The sequence below is a fragment of the Sciurus vulgaris genome (assembly GCF_902686455.1).
Source record: "Sciurus vulgaris genome assembly, chromosome: 10".
In the NCBI taxonomy this organism is placed as follows: domain Eukaryota; kingdom Metazoa; phylum Chordata; class Mammalia; order Rodentia; family Sciuridae; genus Sciurus; species Sciurus vulgaris.
This window is the reverse complement of record NC_136470.1, coordinates 5,713,593-5,733,205: the sequence shown is the minus strand read 5'-3', so window position 1 is coordinate 5,733,205 and position 19,613 is coordinate 5,713,593. Positions and strand designations below refer to the sequence as shown.

Sequence of the window (19,613 nt, the reverse complement as noted above, 5' to 3'; positions counted from 1 at the left end):
CCCAACCAGACTTCTACCATGAACCCCTCAATTGACGTAATTTCTAAAAAGGGAACTCCAAACTGCTTGCCCCATGCTGCCCCTTTCCAGCTCGAAGAAGCCAGATTGGTCATCACCCCCTTTCCCTACAGCAGTGAATGAGTTCCTAAAATTAGAGGGGTGAATGAAGTCAGAATTGGGGACAGGCAGTTAGTGTAGAAATAGGGGATCAGTCAAATCGAGGAAATGAAGTCCATGAAAACCATCTGCCTTTGGAAGTCTGGAAAGAGAATGGACTTTTTACATCTCATCTGCAAAAACAGCCCCAGTCACTTAGGCAGGAAGGGGAGAGAAGTCTTCGGAAAGAACTGGAGAAAAAAAGATTTTCTTTTAAAAACAGAAATGGGGGAATGTCATGTACAAAGCTGCTCCCCCACCCATCAGGTGCAGCCATTTTCCCCGCCTCCCAACCAACTTGTCAATCTGTGAACATCCTGGCGAGCTATTGGTTCATCAGTCAGCTTGCAAGTACCCTTCTCCGATATTGGTCCCCTGTTAGCCCCGCGGAATTCAATTGCTTTACTGTAGCTACGCTGCCATCTTTTCTCATCCTTCTCTCTCTCTCCTCCTCACTTTCTCTATCCTCCTGGCTTTCACACTCTCTCTAGCATGTGCCCTTTCTCATTCTTTCTTTTCCTCTCATTTTCTCTCTCACCCTACAGGGAGACACTGTTTGCTTAATAAACTCCCTTATGTGATTTCCCGTGTCCAATGTGGTTTTTGTGGGATTCCTTACGATGTATCTCAGGGTTCAATCCCCAAGTCCTCCCCGCAAAAAGAAAAATCTTATTTACTTGAGAAGGAGGATGCAAGTTCTTTACCACTCTCTTTTTTTTTTTTTTGGTGGGGGTACAGGGGATGGAACTCAGGGACACTCTACCACGGAGCCACATCCCCAGCCCTGTTTCGTATTTTATTTAGAGACAGGGTCCCATGGAGTTGCTTAGTGCCTCACTTTTGCTGAAGCTGGCTTTTTTGTTTTTGTGATGCTGGGGATTGAACCCGGGGCCTTGTGTATGTAAGGCAAGCCCTCTATTCAAGAACTGAGCTACATCCCCAGCCTCCCAGGCTGGCTTTGAACTCATGATCCTCCTGCCTCAGGCTTCTGAGCCACTGGGATCACAGGCATGGTCCACCGCACCCGGAACGATACAGGTTCTCATGTTCATGTTTTTCCCCCAAATGTGACCCAAACCGAATGGTCAGTAACACTAACGGTACACGAAAACATCAAAGGTACGTGAACCTGAAGGTCTGAGGCCTACAAACTTGACAATGTTAGTTGCAAACTGATCTCATCTCTCATTTGCTGAGCCGGCTGATCTTCAGTTTCCGCCATGGCCAGCAGTTCTGCCCCTAGCCTTTTCGTCTCTGTCTCCTTCGCTCCTGTGGACTTCCTTAGGATCGGTGCTGAGAAGCGGCACTTCAAGGACGTCCTTCTGTCCGCTCCTAAAACTCCCCAGATGGCCGCAGCAGGAGCGCAGGAGCCATCCTCAGGGCCTCAGAGCACTTGGGCGGGTGCACGGAGCTGAGCGCCAGGCCCCTCTCCTGCCCGAGTCCACTCGCAGGTCTTCCCTGAACACTGTGACGCGCTGGAGCCCTCAAGCCCCGCAGGGAGGGCATGCTCCTGCTGTTGGGGACACAGTCCCCATGATAGGCCCATGACAGGATGCCAACGTGCCTGTGGTCATGCTGGTCTGACCTCGAACCACGTGGCCTTTCTTGGTTTCCTGGTTGAAATAAACAGTATTCCTATCAGTGGGAGCAAATGTATTAACTTTCTAAAAATGTCGTCTTCAACATAGTCCATAATTAGAGAATCCCAGAAGCTCAAAATTAGGTGTATTTATCGGAGATAAATGAAAGCATGTTTATAATTTTTTTTTGCACCAGAATATTCATAGGGCTCTATTTCTAGTAGCCAAGAAAATAAATTAATAATGATAATAAAAAGGAATGGCCCAGATGTGCATCTCTAGAACAGATGACTCGTGGTATGTCCATACATCGGATTCCTGCTGGACCATGCAAAGGAAAGAACAAGGAACATGGTGCAGCAGTGTGGATGAATCTCGAAACCACTAGTCTAAAAGAAAGAAAAGAACGTGATCCGACCGTGTTTCTATGATATTCTAAAGCAGGCAAACTAATCTGTGGTGGGAAAAGGAGAGCTGGTGGGGGGGGAAGGGCGTGTAAGGGGGCAGCAGGACCCTCTGGGGTGATGGCGCTTCTCCATTGTCTGCACGGGGCCTGGGGGATGCAGGTGCCTTATCAGACAGGAAGCTTGAGCTTTGTACATCGCATTGCACACGAATTCTACCTCCAAAGGGAAAACATAGAACCGTAAACAAATACTGAACTTCCATAAGAGGCGTGCTGAAGTTTTAGGGGGCGTGGACAGAGGCTTGCCATTTAACTTGAAATAAACAAGAGACAAACTAGGATGGATGACAGGAGAGGGAAGGGGCAGATGCACAGGCAAAGAGCAGGTTGCAGCGCCACATATCTGCAGCCCCGGGGCGGAGGCTGAGGCAGGAGGATCACAAGTTCCAGGCCAGTCTCAGCAACTTAGCGAGACCTGTCTCAAAAAGAAAACGTAAAAAAGGCCGGGGCCTGATGATAGAGTGCACCTGGGTTCCATCCCCACGAAAGCAAGGAAACAAAAAGAGACACAAAATGAAACCAGTCTAGTAAAGACACGATAGAATCCAGCTGGGGGCTTATAAAAATGTTCAATTTTCTGCATATTGTGAAAGTTGGCTACAAAGATACTGGGACAAAACTGTACCAAAAATTGGAGAAATTTAACTAACCTTTTATTGGAAACAAAGTTTGGCCAGATAAAATCAAGTTCCAGTGTTAGCCTGTGGCTTTCTGCTGGTTGGTCCTAGTTTGCTACTATTTTTTTTTTTTCATATACAACATGAAGATGCTTCTTCTCTTATGGGATTGTCTGAGCCTCAAATGAGGTAATCTACTTAAGGCTCCTTCGTCCTACCAGGAACATAACAGGAAAGCAAGGAAGGGGAGCTTTCATACTCTTAGGACTATAATAATGTGAGATTAATTCAGCAGCAGACCTAGGTGTGGACCAGAAAAATCTAAGGAGGCTTCATGAAGAGGTGTCATTTTATGTTATATATTTATTTTGTTACTAGGGACTGAACCCAGGGGTGCTTAACCAGTGAGCCACATCCCCAATCCTTTTCTGTATTTTATTTAGACACAGGGTCTGAGTTACTTAGGGCCATGCTAAATTGCTGAGGCTGGTTTTGAACTTGCAATCCTCCTACATCAGCCTCCCAAGCCACTGGGATTATGGGCTGCTCCACGCTGCCCAGCAAGAAGTGTCATTTTAAAATATAGTTTAGACAGAACAAATCAAGAGTGTTCCTGGTGGGAGACAAGGTCAGAGGAAAGGCCTCCAAACAAGAGTGAGTACGTGTGGGTAGGTTTGGTGAAAGGAGGGGCCCTCGAGTTTGTTTTGTTTTTTTTTTTTTTTCAAGATGAAATTAAAACATCTGTGCCCTGGGACCCCCAGGGAGACCGGCCTGCAGCTTCCACAAGCCCCAGTAAGCCGTTTCAGGGGCGGGTCCTTAGGTCCCATGGGGGGGCTGATTCACTCTGTGGTGGAGTGGAGCTTCACTGTCTCCTGCTTCACGACCTCACTCTCTTTGTCACAAGGCATGCCGGTGCTGTGGAACTGGCAGCAGGTTTCCTGTTGGAGGACTTCACTATCAGCGCAAAACCTCCGCGCTCAGGAGGAACCCAGCACTGAGGAGCAGAACTATTCACAAGATGCCCCGAGCCAGGCATCATGGAGCACACCTGTAATCCCAGTGGCTGGGAAGGCTGAGGCAGGAGGATCCCGAATTCAAAACCAGCCTCAGCAACTTAGCGAAGCGCTAAGTTGAACTTAGGGGATGTAGCTCAGTGGTTCAGCACCCCTGGGTTTAATCCCAAGTAGCCCCCCCCCCCAAAAAAAAAAAAAAAAGTAAACCAGAGAACATTAATTATCTATTTGAAACCCTTAAATACCCTACTGTCACTCCCAGAATAAAACCCAGTCTCATTGTGATGTGGTTCCTACCCACTTCTTTCTCAACCCCAACTTCTTCACTAAAACTGACTCAGCTCTGCCTCAGGGCCTTTGCACTTGCTGTGTCCTCAGATCAGAGTGCTCTTCTCCCAGCCTTTCCCATGTTTCCTTTCCTCTATCTTTTCTGAAATGACATTGTCCCTGAACAGCATTCACTGAAGCATCCTAGTCAAGACGACACTACACTGTTTCCTAGCTCCTTAACCTCTGTTAAGTTTTCTTGTAACACCACTTCCTGAAGTTGTGCCATGTCATATCCTTAGTTGCTTTCTTGCCTCCTCAGCAGAACATAAGCTCCAAGAGGGCAGGGAATCTGCTGCTGACTGGTGTACCCTAACCCCTTGGCCAGACACATGGCCATCCTTACACCTGCGTGAATGAATGAACACTCTCCATTCCTGATGCCCACACCTGCTGTCCACGGAACCCCCATGGTGAACCTTGTTCCTGCAGTGTGAGGGGGAGCTGCAGAGTCAGCCATATTAGGTTGCTTTTATTTTATTTCCTGTGCTTTCTGGAGAACCTTGGGATAAACCAGCAAGGAGTCCCAAAGCCGAAGCCAGGCACAGCAGTACACCTATGATCCTAGCAGCTGAAAAGTTTGAGGCCAGTCTGGATGATCTGGCAAAACTCCGTCTCAAAAAAATAAAGAAGGTTGGGGGTATAGTTCAGTGGTACAGCAGCCTCGGTTCAAACCCCAGTACCAAAAACAAAAGCAAAAAAACAGTACAAGAAGTCCCAAAGTCAGTATTGACCCCCATCCAAAATCTCTTCCCTACATAACGCAGTTGGGGGTTGATAAAATCAACAACGAACAACAAACAAAAGATCTAGATGCCTCATGTCCTCCGCAGCCAGGCTAAGTCCTTCCCCACTCGGCCACACCAGGTGGAACTCTCTTCCCAGAGGGATGGTGGGAGGGGAAAGAGGGAGAGTGTAGGGGACTGTGCGGAGGGCGAGCTGTCCCTACTTTGCTGGCCGCTTGCCCTTTGCCCCACCCCGCACCCCCGTACTGCTTCTTCATGCTGTTCCTTTGCGGGCCACCGTATGGCACAGATCATCAAGGGCAGACTGCGGATGTCTTCCAAAAACTACAACAGATGAGCCACGCCCCTGGAACCTTCTGCCTGCGTGCAGAGTTCCAGGTTGGGGATCCTGCTCCTCGCCTGCTACCTGATTCTTGGCCAGCTGGGGGGTTCACGTTACTGCAGGAGGGTTCAGATTACCCCAGAGCAGCTCCAAACTCCAGATTTGTTCTGGGCCTTGTGCACTAAGGCGTGTGCCCAAGCGGCCCTCAGAGGGGAACACGGGTCTCTAAATGCTTGCAGTACTGGGGATCGAACCCAGGACTTTGAGCTTGTCAGGCAAGCGCTCTAAGTACTGAGGTATGTTCCCTGCCAAGACCCTTAACTTTTTTCAAGAATCTCTGTTTCAACTCTAAATAGACATAAGCGGATCCCAGACTGGATTTTTTTCTCCCTATGGTTTTGATGCCCAGGGAATCGAATTCAGGGCCTTCCACATGCTAGGTAAACACTCCACCACTGAGTCACATCCCCAGACCTGGTTTCAAAATTTCGAACAAAGTTATATGCTTGTTTAAAAAAAAAAAAAAACAACTCAAAAGCATACAGACATAAGTGTATTAAAAAGCTTAAATTCAGGCTGTGGAGATAGCTAGGTTGGTAGAGTGCTTGCCTTGCAAGCACAAAGTCCTGGGTTCAATCCCCAGCACTGCAACAGGAAAAAAAAAAAAAAAAAAAAAAAAAAAAGCTTAAATTCCCTTCCTACCCTGGGAATAGCCAAGGTCACCAGTGCAAAAGTGGTTCTCACAGAGCTTCCCAATGCTACACAGGTTCATGTTATGCTCATTCAAATGTATTTATGACAAGGGAGTCTTTAGTGGATTTTGTGAGGAGGAAATAGCATTAGGTTGAATATTTGGCTTTTTTCTTTTTGTACTGGAGGTTGAACCCAGGGGTGCTACACCACTGACCTATGTCCTGAGCCCTTTTCATATTTTATCCTGAGACAGGGTCTTACCAAGTTGCCCAGACTTCCCTGGAATCTGTGATCCTCCTGCCTCAGACTCCCGTCACTGGGATTACAGGTGTGAACCCGGCACCTGGCTGCATTACATTTTTAGATAGAACTGACACCTTAGAGATTCTTCACAGAAATGTTGTATCTCATTTACTCAGATCTTCTTTTATGCAAAGATTCTAATCATGGCCTATTTTTCTTTGTAAAGAAAAATGCTCATTTCTGATGGTGACCAAGAACTATGTTGAGATATGCCGTGGGGGGCAGCATACACTCCTTCACCCGAGCACCCGGCTCCTTCTGGAATCTATGGGACTGTTTCAGTCCTATCAGCTCCATTAAGTCTATGGAATTTATCTAGTTCACAGTGGTTTCAAAGATAAATGAAATAAGGAGAAGTGAAGGACAAAGTAAGCAATCATGCAAGGTTAGGCTGTCTTTGTATGTATTTCTTTTGAAAGCCCAAATTGATGCATTAGTGGAAATGACAGTCTTGCACATTTTAATATGCAGCCACATCCTTTCATAAGCAGTCAAGCATGCAACCTTTCTTCTCTATGAATCATGCATAACAGTATATTTTAAAATTCTCATAAGTACCTTGAACTTATTGTCATTAGTCTTAACACATTTGTTTTTTGGTACCTGGGACTGAAGCCAAGGATGCCTAAGCACAGAGCCACATCCCCCAACTCCTCCTCCCCCTTTTTTTTTTAAATTTTGAGATAGGGTCTCCTCAAGTTGCCGATGCTGCCTTTGAATTTGGCAATCCTCCTGCCTCAGTCATCTGATTGGTGGGATCATGGGCATGTGCCACTGCATCTGGCTTAACCGTAATTTTCCAAAGGTAAATGTTTTCAGATGTAAAATTTAATACTAGCATAATTTGCAGTTATATATCAAAGATACAACACAACAGTAACCTTTTTTTTCTCTTTTGAAATGAGAATGTGTTCTGCTATGTTGCCCAGGATGACCTTGAACTCCTGGGCCCTGCATTAGCCTCCCTGGCGATTGGGACTACATGTGTGCAGCACATGCCCAGCCACAATAATCTATAGTTAAAGATGTAGGGAAACGTTTTAGGGCTTAAACAAAAACCACGTTCTAACAAGATACAACAGCCAGACTTCACGAGCAAGAGTTCTCCATTGTAACATTCAGCTTACTCTAAGTTAAACTGGGTGTATTTTCAAAGGTTTCCCTTAATATTACGCATTGTTGTAAAGGAGGAAAAATCCACCAGGAGTCGAATATGCCAGGCTTTTAAAACCCCCAGGTTTTAAACACTGAGCGCCGCAGGCCAGGTACTGTGTTCTGCGCGCTGGCCCTGAGAAAGACACGACATCATTGCTTCACTTAAGTCCACTGACTATCCTCACCCCTTGCACTGTGGGGTCACTTTTATTTGGACTGAGAGGAGGTGCAGCAGGGCATGGGATAATGCCAAATCCTTAAGGCACACCTGCCTTTGCCCCATAGTGGGAGCATCTTGTACTGTTGTTTCTGTTCCAACTTTTTAAAAAATATTTTAGTTGTCAATGGACTTTATTTATTTATATGTGGTGCTGAGGATGGAATCCAGGGCCTCACACATGCCAGACAAGTGATCTACCAGAGCCACAACCCCAGCCCTCAATTTCTTACCATTACATCACTTTATATTTCCACGCCCTCAAAAAAATTCCAACATTTGCTTACCTTTTATTAAAAAATATTTTTATCTGTAGATGGAAGCAATATCTTTATTTTTTTTATGTGGTGCTGAGAATCGAACCCAGTACCTCACACATGCTAAGCCAGTGCTCTACCACTGAGCCACAAACCCAGCCCTCACTTTTTAAAGAACTGCATATTGTGGAAGCTGCACCTGGACAGAAATGTGTAAATCTAAAGGTGGCACTAGCCACCATATATATACATACATGTATGTACATACATATATACATGTATGTATATATACATGTATGTGTATATATATATATATATATATATATTTTTTTTTTTTTTTTTAAATAGCCTGGTGCGGTGGCGCATGCCTGTAATTCCAGTGGCTGAGGCTGAGGCAGGAGGATCATGAGTTCAAAGCCAGCCTCTGCAAAAGCAAGGGGCTAAGCAACTGTGACCCTGTCTCTAAATAAAATACAAATACTCAACCACCACTGTGGCTCAGTGGTTGAGTGTCCCCAAGTTCAATCCCCAGTGCCGAAAACAAACAAACAAACAAAAAACCCTTCCTGTTTACTCTGTTCAACATTGACAAAATGCATAAGCCTTTGAAGATAAATGGACAGTTTTTGCTCCTAACATATTTGGTTCCTGTGCATTTCACTCATTCTTCAGGTTCTAGATAGATATTTCAAATAAGGATGTGGCAGGATTGGCAATGTGTCAAAGGCTATCAGGACCAGTTAGGTGGTACGTGGGCTTCACTACACTGTACTGCATGGGCCAAATTATTCTTAATAAAGAGTAATTTTTTAAAAAAGCTGTAATGACCAAATTAAGGCATAGTCACACAATAAACTTTAGAACTGGGGATTGAAGCCAGGGGTGCTTAACCACTGAGATAACATCCCTAGTCCTTTTTATATTTTGAGAGGGTCTTGCAAAGTCACAGTCTGGCCTTGAATTTGTGATCCTCCTGCCTCACCTCCCAAGCTACTGGGAAGTCACACAAAAAACTATTAGGCAAGTATTAAAGCATTTGGCAATTAAAGAAAAACTACTAGGGTTGGGGATGTAGCTCAGTTGGTAGGGTGCTTGCCTTGCAAGCATAAGGCCCTGGGTTCAAATCCCCAGCACTGCAAAAAAGAAAAAGAAAAAAGTCCACTTAAGGAAAAAAAAAAAAAAAAAGGAAAAACTACTTATGTAAATTCACCTTTGTGTCTTAAAATAATTTTAGCCTCAGGGATTAAGCAGTATTAAAAAATGTAATCCTATTTTTCATTATAACAAAACCAGCTGTTACTGAGCTGCTTCCTATCATAGTTGTTTAAAAACTTCCATTACCTTTATGTTGCATTCATGAACTGGGGATTTTAAGAAGCAACACATCCTTGGCTGTGGATTAGCAGAGGGCGGTGCTGGGATTGAACCACAATACTTGCTTTTATGGCGAGGGGTGTGGGGGAGTGTAAATGTCTGTTATACTATGTTCTTGAAGGAAATACTACCCAGCACTGGCAAATGCTACAGAAGTGTATTCATTGACAAGGTGGAAGTTCACAGTATGAGAAAAAGATTACAAAATAGATGTGTGACATCATTTTAATGCGATCATATAAATACAAAAATGGACTAGAGGAAAAAGTAACATTAAATAGCTTTTTAAATTAGTTGTCTAAAAGAAGTTACACATGGGTGTCAGGAACCTTATATCCCCTTATATCTGAGCCTTATATCCCCAACTAACCCACATTTGACACAGGTCAAACATAAACCTGAGATGCCAAGAGAAATGTCCCCTATATTTTTAGGACATCTAATGTCCTAAAAATCTGTCCAGAACTGGTTTTTGGAAAGCAAAGTGCCTTTTCTAAGTATTGATCCCAAGAAATAGGACAGAAAATGACTGGTACCGGGGACTGAATACAGGGGTGCTTAACCACCAAGCTACATCTCTAGCCCCTTGCACTCAGTGTAAGGGTGGACTGGTAGTACAACTAAGCAGATGGACTGCAGGGCTCACACCCCCCATACCCCTTCTTTCTGGTACCAGGGACTGACCCTAGGGGTGCTTAACCACTGAGCCACTTCTCCAGCACTTTCTGAAAGTCTCATTTAATTGCTTAGGGCCTTGCTAAATTGAGGACCGCCTTGAACTTGCAATCCTCCTGCCTCAGCCTCCTGAGCCACTGGGATTCCAGGCAGGTGCCAATGCACCTGGTTCCCTTTCTTAGATATCCCTTTAATTACTAAAGTGCACACCAATCCTGGTATTAAAAACCAAGTTTTAGGGCTGGGGAGATAGCTCAGTCGGTAGAGTGCTTGCCTTGCAAGCACAAGGCCCTGGGTTGATCCCCAGCATCCCCCCACCCCAAAAAAAAAATTAAATTAAATAAAAAATAAAAACCAAGTTTTAGGGCTGAGGATATAGCTGTAGGTAGAGTGCTTGCCTAGCATGCACAAAGCCCTGGGTTCAATCCCCAGCACCGCCCGCCCCCCCCCCCAAAAAAAACCCTTAAAAACCAAGTTTTAGGTTTCAAATTTTTACACCTCAAAACCAACCTACCTGTATTTAGAAATCAAAGTTGTTCATCACTGTTTCTAGTCTTTACTATAGTGACCATTAAGAACCGGGAAGCTTGCCTCACTCTCCCACCCAAGGGTTTACCAAAGCCCTCTGGGTGTTTTTTAGCCCCAACCAAGCCCCCCCCCCCCCCCCAGTTCCTTTTTTCTATAGCCTGTAACTCTGCTCAACGTCCTTCCACAGTACCAACGCCCTAGGAGTCCTTTTCCAAAGTTCTCTGGTCAGGTTTCCATTTCTGCCAAGTCAGTGCAGTAGCCCCACACCACGTCCAAGTTTTGAAAGCAAACTGGTTAGTTCAGTACACATGAAACCTTGAAAGCATGCAAGTCAGGCACAGTAGTGTGTGCCTACAGTCCCAGCTAACCAGGAGGCTGAGGCAGTAAGGTCACTTGAGCCCAGCCAGAACACAATGAACTGGTTTTTAAAAAATGCACAACAGGGCTGGGGAGATAGCTCAGCTGGTAGAGTGCTTGCCTTGCAAGCACAAGGCCCTGCCTGAGTTCAATCCCCAGTACCAGGCAAAAAAAAAAAAAAAAAAAAGCACAACAGCTGGGCACTATGGTGCACACCTGTAAACCCAGCAGCTCAGGCAGGAGGATCACAAGTTCAAAGCCAGCCTCAGAAATAGAGAGGGGCTAAAAGCAACTCCGTGAGACCCTGTCTCTAAATAAAATACAGAATAGGGCTGGGGATGTGGTTCAGTGGTTGAGTGCCCCTGAGTTCAATCCCATGTAAACCCCTCACCCCACCAAAAGCACAACAGAAACCTCATTATACCTAGTTGGAGCCCGTTCTATACTTATAATCTTGCTGTACATGAAGAATCAACTGTGGACTATTTTCTATTATTAAATCAAAAGTCAAACATCCTCAACAGATGTTCAAATACTACAGAAAAATTTAAAAATTCATTCTTAAAAACAAACAAGAAACACTGCAAGATCAGGTATGGAAATTCTCCAATAAAATTCAAAACATTCTTTCATATTTGAGATTTTATTGGCTGTATTGAGAATCAGTACACAGACATTTCACTTTGTACACAATTCTTAACACACGTACCGAAAATCTAAAAAGCCTTATACTGTGATTCTTTTTCAGTTATTCCAGTGACTTTCCAGCTTTGAATTTGGAGGCAATTTTTTCTTAATAGAGTATCAAGTACCAGTATCTTTGAATGCTGCTGTTATTTAGGTCCCGCTAATTCAAAACTGTCACACACACTACATACTCAAACTTTCAATCTTTCACAGCACATTAAAAATATTAGGAAAACTAAGACTTCCACGACCACAAATGTTACAGAGCACACACGATTCTGACAGCAAGGATCCCGGAGTGGTCTTCTTCAGGAAACAATTCTACTAAAAAACACAGGAATAGAAGTAATTTAAAATATTCAAGACATTAAATGCAAGACTGTGACTCCAAACTGCCATTTAATATGCTCTGTATTGTAGGTATAAAACTAACCCCCCACCTATGGAATGTTAAGCTGACACCCAAGACAGTCCAAGCCTCCCATATTTCAATATCCCACTATTTTCTGGTTGTACCCAAAAATAAACAACCAGTAAATGATTTCGCTTCTAAAAAAAAATCATTTACACTTAAAAAATGGGATGAGGTGGGATTCCCTCCTTTTTAAAAATGTTTCTAGAGCTACTAAAAAACTTGCATTTACAAAATAGTTGATAAAAATATTCCTCTGGATTGTACAAGAAAGGAAACGGGACCACTGATAGGACATGGTGTGTGATTAATCAGACTTGGCTTCTTTCTCTTCTGCTTCATCAGAGGCGGGACTCTGTAAATCAAAGAAAAGCGATCACACGCCTGACTTCTGGAGCGCTGTTATCATCTTTGAGATCTCTGGAATTCAACACAGAGGTCTTAAATAACCACTATTTTGTAAAAATAGTCTATCCTCATCTGTAAACTTGACATTTGCAAATCTACCTACTCATGACAGGCATGTTCATGGCAGACACACAGGAACCAAAACCAAAACCAAAGCCACCCGCCCCCTGCAATTAAACTGCTCCACGTGTACATTCCTAGCTTAGACCTGTCTTGTTTTAATTTGTAAAGAAAAACCCTTTTAGTAGTCCAGTCAGTGCCACGTACTTCACACGTGGATGCATGTCAATTTTGCTATTGAAACCGGCACCCAAACGTTGTCTAAGTTATGTCTAGTGTTGCTAAATCCAAGAAGATGTGATGTGCCTTACAGAGAAAATGTGTGGATAGCTTCACCATCCAGGCATAACTTACTGATGTTTAAATAAAGTGCCTCAAAACAGAAATATACATAAAACAGAATATGTAACCCTACAATTGCAGGAACCTAACCCTGTATTTCCCCCAGGTGCAATGGTCTGGCATTTGAGGCAACTTCATAAAACGTGAATACTGGAAATAAGAATCAACTATAATTTGGTGACATACTAGAAGGTCAAATTGTTCCTTTATTTTACATCATGCAAAATTTGACATGTGGTTATTAGAATCAGGAAGTTGCCTGGCAGGGTGGTGCACACCTGTAATCCCGACGATCTCCAGTTCAAAGCCAGCCTCAGCAAAACTGAGGCACTAAAGCAACTCAATGAGACCCTATCTTTAAATAAAATACAAAATAGGGCTGGGGATGTGGTTCAGTGGTCAAGAGCCCCTGAACTAAATCCCTGGTATCCCCCCCAAAAAAGAATCAGGAAGTTAAAAATATTAACATTGTGATTATAAATATTCTAATTTAGTACTTGTCAAGATGTACAAGCCCCTGGGTTAGATCCCCAGCACAGCAAAAGACTAAAAACCACCTAATTTAGAAATATTTGATCACTAAGAATTTATCTGTAAAAATCAGTCTAAAAACTAACAACTAAGTAATTTATCTTTTCTAGTTAGCCGATATAACATAAAGGAATACAAAAATAAAAATGGTTTAATAAAAGGTATTTTCTAAAACTGTACAGTCCACTTTTTAAAAAAAGGGTTTTTCCCTCATAGCCTTAAAAGAATAAAGATTAATGACATAAATATTATTTGTTTAATGTGGTTATTAGTCCTAGATAAGTGGCTTTTGTGTATGTATGTACACCAGGGACTGCACTCAGGGGTACTCCTATCACTGAGCTATATATTCCCAGCCCTTTTTATTTTTTAACCTGAGACATGGTATAAGTTGCTCTGGCCTAAACTTGTGATTCCCCTGCCTCAGCCTACCAAATCACTGGGATTACAGTCATACACCACAATTGGCTGTACATGACTACTTTGAAGAAAAATGAAAATGAAAAAAACATGCTAAAGTGCAATGCAAATATTGGATTTTTTTAAAAAACTTCAAGCAACATTCAGAATATTAAAAAAGAACAGGCCCTGGCAATGCAGTTCAGGGATAGAAGTACTTGCATAGCTTGGGTCCCATCCTCAGCACTGCAAAAAGAAAACCATACCCAAGTTGAGAGCAGAGGTATGATACACTCATTTCAGCTACTTGGGAAGATGAGGCAGGAGAACTCATGAGACTGAGGCCAGCCTTGAAAGTGTCTCAAGACAAATACCTAAGATCCAATTATGTCCTAGTCAATTATGACAGATCTGCACACACAATTTGAAAATGAGAAGAAACTACATGTCTACATAAAGTACACATTCATATAGAAAGAAATTAAGTTTTACAGCATGATAATGAATTCCTTCCTAAAATTCACACCAAGAATCATGAATGAGTCCTCTGTATGACTTAGATGGTGGAAAGAAAGTGCTGGGGAAACTGAGTACATTAAAATTTTGTGTTCACCTGTTTACATAAATACTTTCAAATAATACCTAATCCATAAAGAAAAGTCTATTTTTCAGAGTCAAAATCAATGCCAAACCCAACACTTCTGACCTCCTCGTTTTTAGTTTCTCCATTTTCGGCAGGTAAATCTTCTTTTGTTTCTTGGTTAGTCACTTCAGCCTGTTTTCCCTTTGCTCCCCTTTTCCCTTTTGTTTGAACTTTTTTGTCAGAAGATTTATCCTAAAACAGATTAGGAGAATATCTTAAGTACAACTTCACGCTTACACTGTTGACAGGGATCATATCCATGGTAACTACTACAGCAATGCTATGCACATTATCAGTGGGTCAGCCTGAGTTACCTTGTCCACCTTTTCCACAAAATAACTTAAAATCCACCCCGGTAATGAAGAAAAAGTATGCTGAGGAGATTTACAAGAGAGCTTGCACATCAAGTCTCATTAGCCATAAGGACTAAAATGAGAGCCTGTGCTTCATTTCTCAGCCACCATCACCCACTACGCTTAAGTTCCACATGACAAAACAAGAAGAGGTTGAAGAGTATCTTCCCATTATAACCCTACCAAATCCACGAATTTAAGACTGAATAATAATCCAACTGCCAGATAACCACTGTCAAGACTGTTCCCCTCACATGAAGACCATTCACCTGAAAAAAGCCCCATGTTGCATGGTCATGTTGACTATTCTGCTACAGTTAATCCCTTGATATCTTTTAATGAGTAGCTATAAAAGGATCAATTTTATCTTTTTCATTTAGGTGTTTGAAGAATCTGAAAAGCACAGGTATTAGTATGATATTATAAATTAAGCATGTAGACTTCACATCTTCAATACAAAGAGGGGGGAAAACACTGCAAGGTATTCTGCGCTGGTGGTGGCCTTTCATATGTAAACACCATATCCAACAAATAATATATTTATAAATAAATACACGTGGGAGAACATGGCTATACATTGTTACCACAAAGTGTTATAACTGCTTCTATACTTAAAATACTATTCTTGGGGCTGGGGAGATAGCTCAGTCCATAGAGGCTTGCCTTGCAAGCACAAAGCCCTGGGTTCTATCCCCAGCAGCGCAAAAAAAACAAAACTATTCTTTGCAATCTGATTTCTACAGATGTCATTAATTTCCTAATCACTGTCCCAATAACGTATCAATGTAAAGCTCTTAAGAAAAAATAAAGTAAAATACACAATGGCATCAGCTTCAAATAATAACCTTTGTAACCATCAATAGCTAGTAAGTAGGGAATAAGGCTGTAAGTTAGCACCAGAAAGCATGTCTGCCTAGCAATGACAAGGCCGTGGGTCCAAATCCCAGCACCACAACGAAATAAATCAATCAAGTTTTCCTAAGTATGATGTTTCAGTCTTTGAAATATTTACTCCTAAAGAAATGATACAGAGCTGGGGTTGGGGCTCAGTGGTAAAGCACTTGTCTGGATGCATGAGGCACTGGGTTCAATCCTCAGCACCACGTAAAAATAAAGTTATCGTGTCCATCTACAACTAAAGAAAAATTTTTTTAAAATGATTCAAGTCAGAAACTCATACTATAAATGATTTGAAAAAGGTGTATGTTATGCAGTTTGCTAATCAGTACACCAAGTAGTGCTTACTTTGTGTTACTGAATACAGTCTGACTGTATTCAGCCTGACTGAATTCAATGAAGACAAAAGTTTATCATAGAAACTAGATACAAAAACAAGCTCTTCTCCCATTTTTCCTTTGGGAAAGCTTAATGACAGATTTATTCCTTAAACAGGGATAGAAGACTTACCTGGAGAAGGGGGGGAAAGATTACATCTGCTGTCCCAAACCCACTGGGGGTAAAATTGAACTGTTTGTATCTAAATTTTTTTACAGGTAGATCAAGATATAGATAAAGGGGAGAAGAAAAAATTAAGAGTGAAGCAATCAAGTATTTTAGCCAACTCGTTTATTTTAAAAAGCAGATAACCAGAAAGGTGGGTAATAACGGTACATTGCTTATACTAACATTTTATAACAAGGTTCGCTATTTTTTTTCAGGCATTCATGAGAAGCTTCTACGGTCCTGTGCGTACGGAGCACTACTTAACTGTCTGCTGGGGTGATGCACTATGTTTATGACTTCCTTGAACCTTCATCTTTAAACGACCACAGAAACATGCTTTTTATTGAAAACACAGTTAGGACTTTTACACTCATCTCTACACAATGTTTTAAAGAATTCAAAACCCCCAGGGCAGCATGCCTACTCCGACCGCCGTGCAGTGCCAACCTTCCCCCTGGGCCTTTGGGAATGGAGCGGAGGCAGCACTTAAATGCTTCCCGCTCTAAGGGAACCGAGCCCATCACGCGCCGCACGCAGAGCTTGCCGAGGACGGTTTCAACGGCACATCCAGGCAGAAAGTTCGCGACTGGCTCACCCGCCGTTCTGCTCGGGCTTCACAGACGCGCACCCCCGGCACCCCCCTGCCCTGCGAGCCCGCACCACCTGGAACGCCGCGGGGACCAGCAGGCCCGGGCCGGCGGGCGGACTCGAGCTGAGGCGCGGCCGCAGCGGCCCCCGGCCGGGCCCGACGCCGCCGGCCGCGCGGGCAGGTGAGGCACCTACCGTAGCGGGACGCCTTCCTCCGCCACCTGCCGTCGGGGCCGGGCCCGCCGAGCTCTCCCGGGCCACACCACATCCCCACCGCGCGGCGCCCACAACCCACCTTGGCCGCCGCCTTCCTGGGCTTGGCGTCCGCCGTGGCCGGAGCGGGCTTCTGAAAGGCAAACGCGCGCTCAGCGGGGGCCGCGCCCGCCACCCCCGGCCTCGGGCGGGCCATACTTACAGCCGACAGGCGCGCCGACCTGCGCTTGGGCTGCGGAGAGAGAAGGCCGTCAGCGGCGCGGCGCGCCTCCCGCCCGCCCGCCCGCCCGCCCGGCCCGCGCTCACCTCCTCCCGCGCCGCGCCTTCGGCCGAGCTGACCTGCGGAGAAGCACACCGAGTGGGCGCCGCCCGCGCCGCCAACAAGGCCCGGCCGCGTGACGTCAGCCCCCCGCCGCCGAACCTTCCAGAACGCCCCCCAGGCCCGGCCCGGCGCGGCCGCCGTGGGTGCGGCGGGGCCGGGCCGGCGCGGACGGCGGGGCGCCAGGGGCCCCGCGCGCCGCGGCCGCACTCACCTTCCTCTTGGGCATCCTGGCGGGGCGCGTGCGGGCGCTGCGGGCCGCGGCGCGCGGGAGCCTTCCGAAGCTGCGCTGCCTGGCCGCCGCGCTGCTCCCGCCGCCCAGGCTGCTGCGACCCGCGGTGGGGGCGCTGGGAGAACCAGATGGAACCGGATTGGGAGCCCGCCCCCTCCTCCCCCCGCGCCCCCGCCGGCCGGGCCGCCCCCCGCCCCCATTGGCTGCGGCGCCTACCGCACCGCGCGCGCGCCTCGGCCCGCGCCCGGAATAGGAGCGGCCGGCCGTCACTCGACCCCGCGCCCCGCCCCCGCCCCGGCGCCCCCACCCCGGTCGGCGTCTCGCGGGGCCCCAGACCCGGACGGAGGGGGGCGGGCCCGGAGGCCGCGGGCCTCGCGGTAGTTTGTTTGAAGCCCAGCCGCAAAGTGCGGTCTGCGCGCCGGTTGGTGAGAGCTCATCACGTGGTCGAGGGCGTCCCCACCCACCCACAATGCCCCAGGACACCGAGCGCCCGCAGGTCCTGAAACCCGCGAGCGTGCGACCCTCGCTCTCGGGGTGGCTCGGTTTGGACTTTCATAGGTGGTATCCTAGACCGGGAAGGCAGAGGGACAACGGTTTCACGAAGGAGCAAATGTCCCCCACGTTAGCCGGCACGAAAGGCTCCTGAGGCTTCGTAGGCCCATGGAGTCGGGCCTAGTGCGCAGGCGCCGGCGGGGAGTCGTGGGAAGACCAGCGGGCGCGGGCGGTTGCGCAGGCGCGCTGCTCCGGGCCGACCCTCTCCGGCCTGAGGCTGCAAGAGCGTGGTGTCTGGATGCAGAGCGGGGCAGTTCGCGGATCTTGCTTCTGTGAGCTGGTCCTAGCTGTTCTTACGTGCGGAAATGTGTGTGCTGAGCTCCGTTTTAGGGAGGAAAATGGCTTCAGCCCTGGGGTCTGAGCTGGTAACTCCGGATTGCACGTTACTGTTTTTTTAATGAAGAAACTTAAGATGCCTAAGTTAATTGGTGTCCCGTTTAAAAAGTTTTTAATTGAAAAACGGCGGGAATTTTTGGAAGGGAAGAACCTTAGAAGCGCCTTGAGTAAAATTTTGGAAGTAGGCTAAATGTCCATCATTTGGTAGTCATGAGGTTACTCTCAGCAACTGCAAAAAAGAAGGGGAGGTAGTACTGCTTTGAAGTGGATATTTTAAAATCACAAGTTAGAACTTTTGATTCCTGATCAAAAACTGTGCCTTGGCCTGAGGTTGTGGCTCACTGGTAGAGCGCTTGCCTACCATGTGTGGGGCACTGAGTTTGATTCTCAGTACTGCATATAAAGAGATAAAGGTCCATCAACAACCTAAAAACACATTAAAAAAAAAATAAAACAAAACTCCGTCCCTTGTTTTTTCGTGAGACTTAAGTTCTTTGAGTGGTTTATAAAGCTCTCCCAGTCTCACCCAACCTATCTCCACTTTTATCCCTGCTCACCCTCTTCTACCTTCTGCCTCTCCAACAGGCCATGCCCTCCCTGCTTAAGGGCTTTATCGCCTTCCCCCTATCTCTGTTCCTGGGATGCACTGCCTCAGACATCCCTACACTTCCAGATCTTTGCAGAATGTCAACTTGTCAGGACTTTGCTGCTACTCACCTCTTGCAGGTAGCATCCACCCGGGTGCAGGGGTAAGTTGGGGATGGACATGCACGTGCACACGATATATGTTCAAAGAAAGTGATCTCAGTTAGGGGAAGGTGAGAGTAGAATTTACCTTTTGTCTAGTGGCTAAATTTTCAGCATCAAAGAGTGCCTGAGTTTGTGGCACAAATGTGGACCAACCACATGCCATGTGTCAAGGACTATGAAGGTCCTGAGGTCAAGAGAGACTTCTCTGGGCCTGTATACCAAGCACTTGGGCTGGTAATTTACGTGCTCGTAATTTGCATGCAAATTAGCTAGAGCCTGGCGGCCTTCTAGGACCTTGAACGTGGCAAGAAAGATGTGGGAAATGTCCACATTAAGGTCAGGAGAAGGCTGGGGATGTAACTGGGCTAAGGATGCTTGCCTAGCATGTATGAGACCGTGTTCAATCCCCGCTGCCACAGAAACAACACAAAAAGATGAGGAAGGAGACCAGAGGAAGGCTGCCTGTGGAAGGAGTCAGAAATTCGATAGAATCCTGGACTCGGGAAGTCATTAAGGTCGGGCCGTGCTGAAATTTAAACTCACCTCTTGAAGCTCTTTC

The 19,613-nt window shown here is 45.7% G+C and overlaps 2 protein-coding genes across 8 annotated transcripts in view; both read right to left on the bottom strand.

The window, feature by feature from the left end:
- Nucleotides 1-933: 933 nt before the first annotated feature.
- Nucleotides 934-17,631, bottom strand: HMGN1 (high mobility group nucleosome binding domain 1). 7 transcript variants are annotated; one of them, XR_013766513.1, is made up of 7 exons: nt 17,399-17,631; nt 17,172-17,204; nt 17,068-17,097; nt 16,848-16,998; nt 14,332-14,460; nt 2,548-2,617; nt 1,997-2,127 (listed from the first exon to the last, which is right to left on the bottom strand). XR_013766513.1 is itself a non-coding variant. In XM_079155873.1 (6 exons), exons 1-6 carry the CDS (start codon nt 17,411-17,413, stop codon nt 2,015-2,017), a joined length of 369 nt encoding a protein of 122 aa, XP_079011999.1. In that variant the 5' UTR covers nt 17,414-17,562; the 3' UTR covers nt 934-2,014. The 7 variants fall into 7 exon arrangements, 6 of the variants coding, with proteins under 6 accessions (XP_079011999.1, XP_079011995.1, XP_079011998.1 ...); XM_079155873.1 differs by lacking the exon at nt 2,548-2,617 and having other exon boundaries at nt 934-2,125; nt 16,948-16,998; nt 17,399-17,562; XM_079155869.1 differs by lacking the exon at nt 2,548-2,617 and having other exon boundaries at nt 943-2,125.
- The window catches only part of LCA5L (lebercilin LCA5 like), a 99,231-nt gene continuing 87,822 nt past the window's right edge, over nt 8,205-19,613 (bottom strand). The window contains exon 6 of the mRNA XM_079155836.1: nt 8,205-8,985. Coding sequence (XP_079011962.1) covers nt 8,929-8,985 — 57 coding nt within the window. The 3' untranslated portion in view covers nt 8,205-8,928. The remainder of the gene's footprint in view (nt 8,986-19,613) is intronic.

Coding starts and splice junctions, on each gene's coding strand:
- HMGN1 (XM_079155869.1), bottom strand. CDS start 17,616: ATGGGGGCGGGGGGCGGCCCGGCCGGCGGGGGCGCGGGGGGAGGAGGG. Junction 17,098..17,171: donor AAGGCGCGGCGCGGGAGGAG/GTGAGCGCGGGC, acceptor CTCTCTCCGCAG/CCCAAGCGCAGGTCGGCGCG. Junction 14,461..16,847: donor GAGGAAGGCGTCCCGCTACG/GTAGGTGCCTCA, acceptor AATCTGTTTTAG/GATAAATCTTCTGACAAAAA.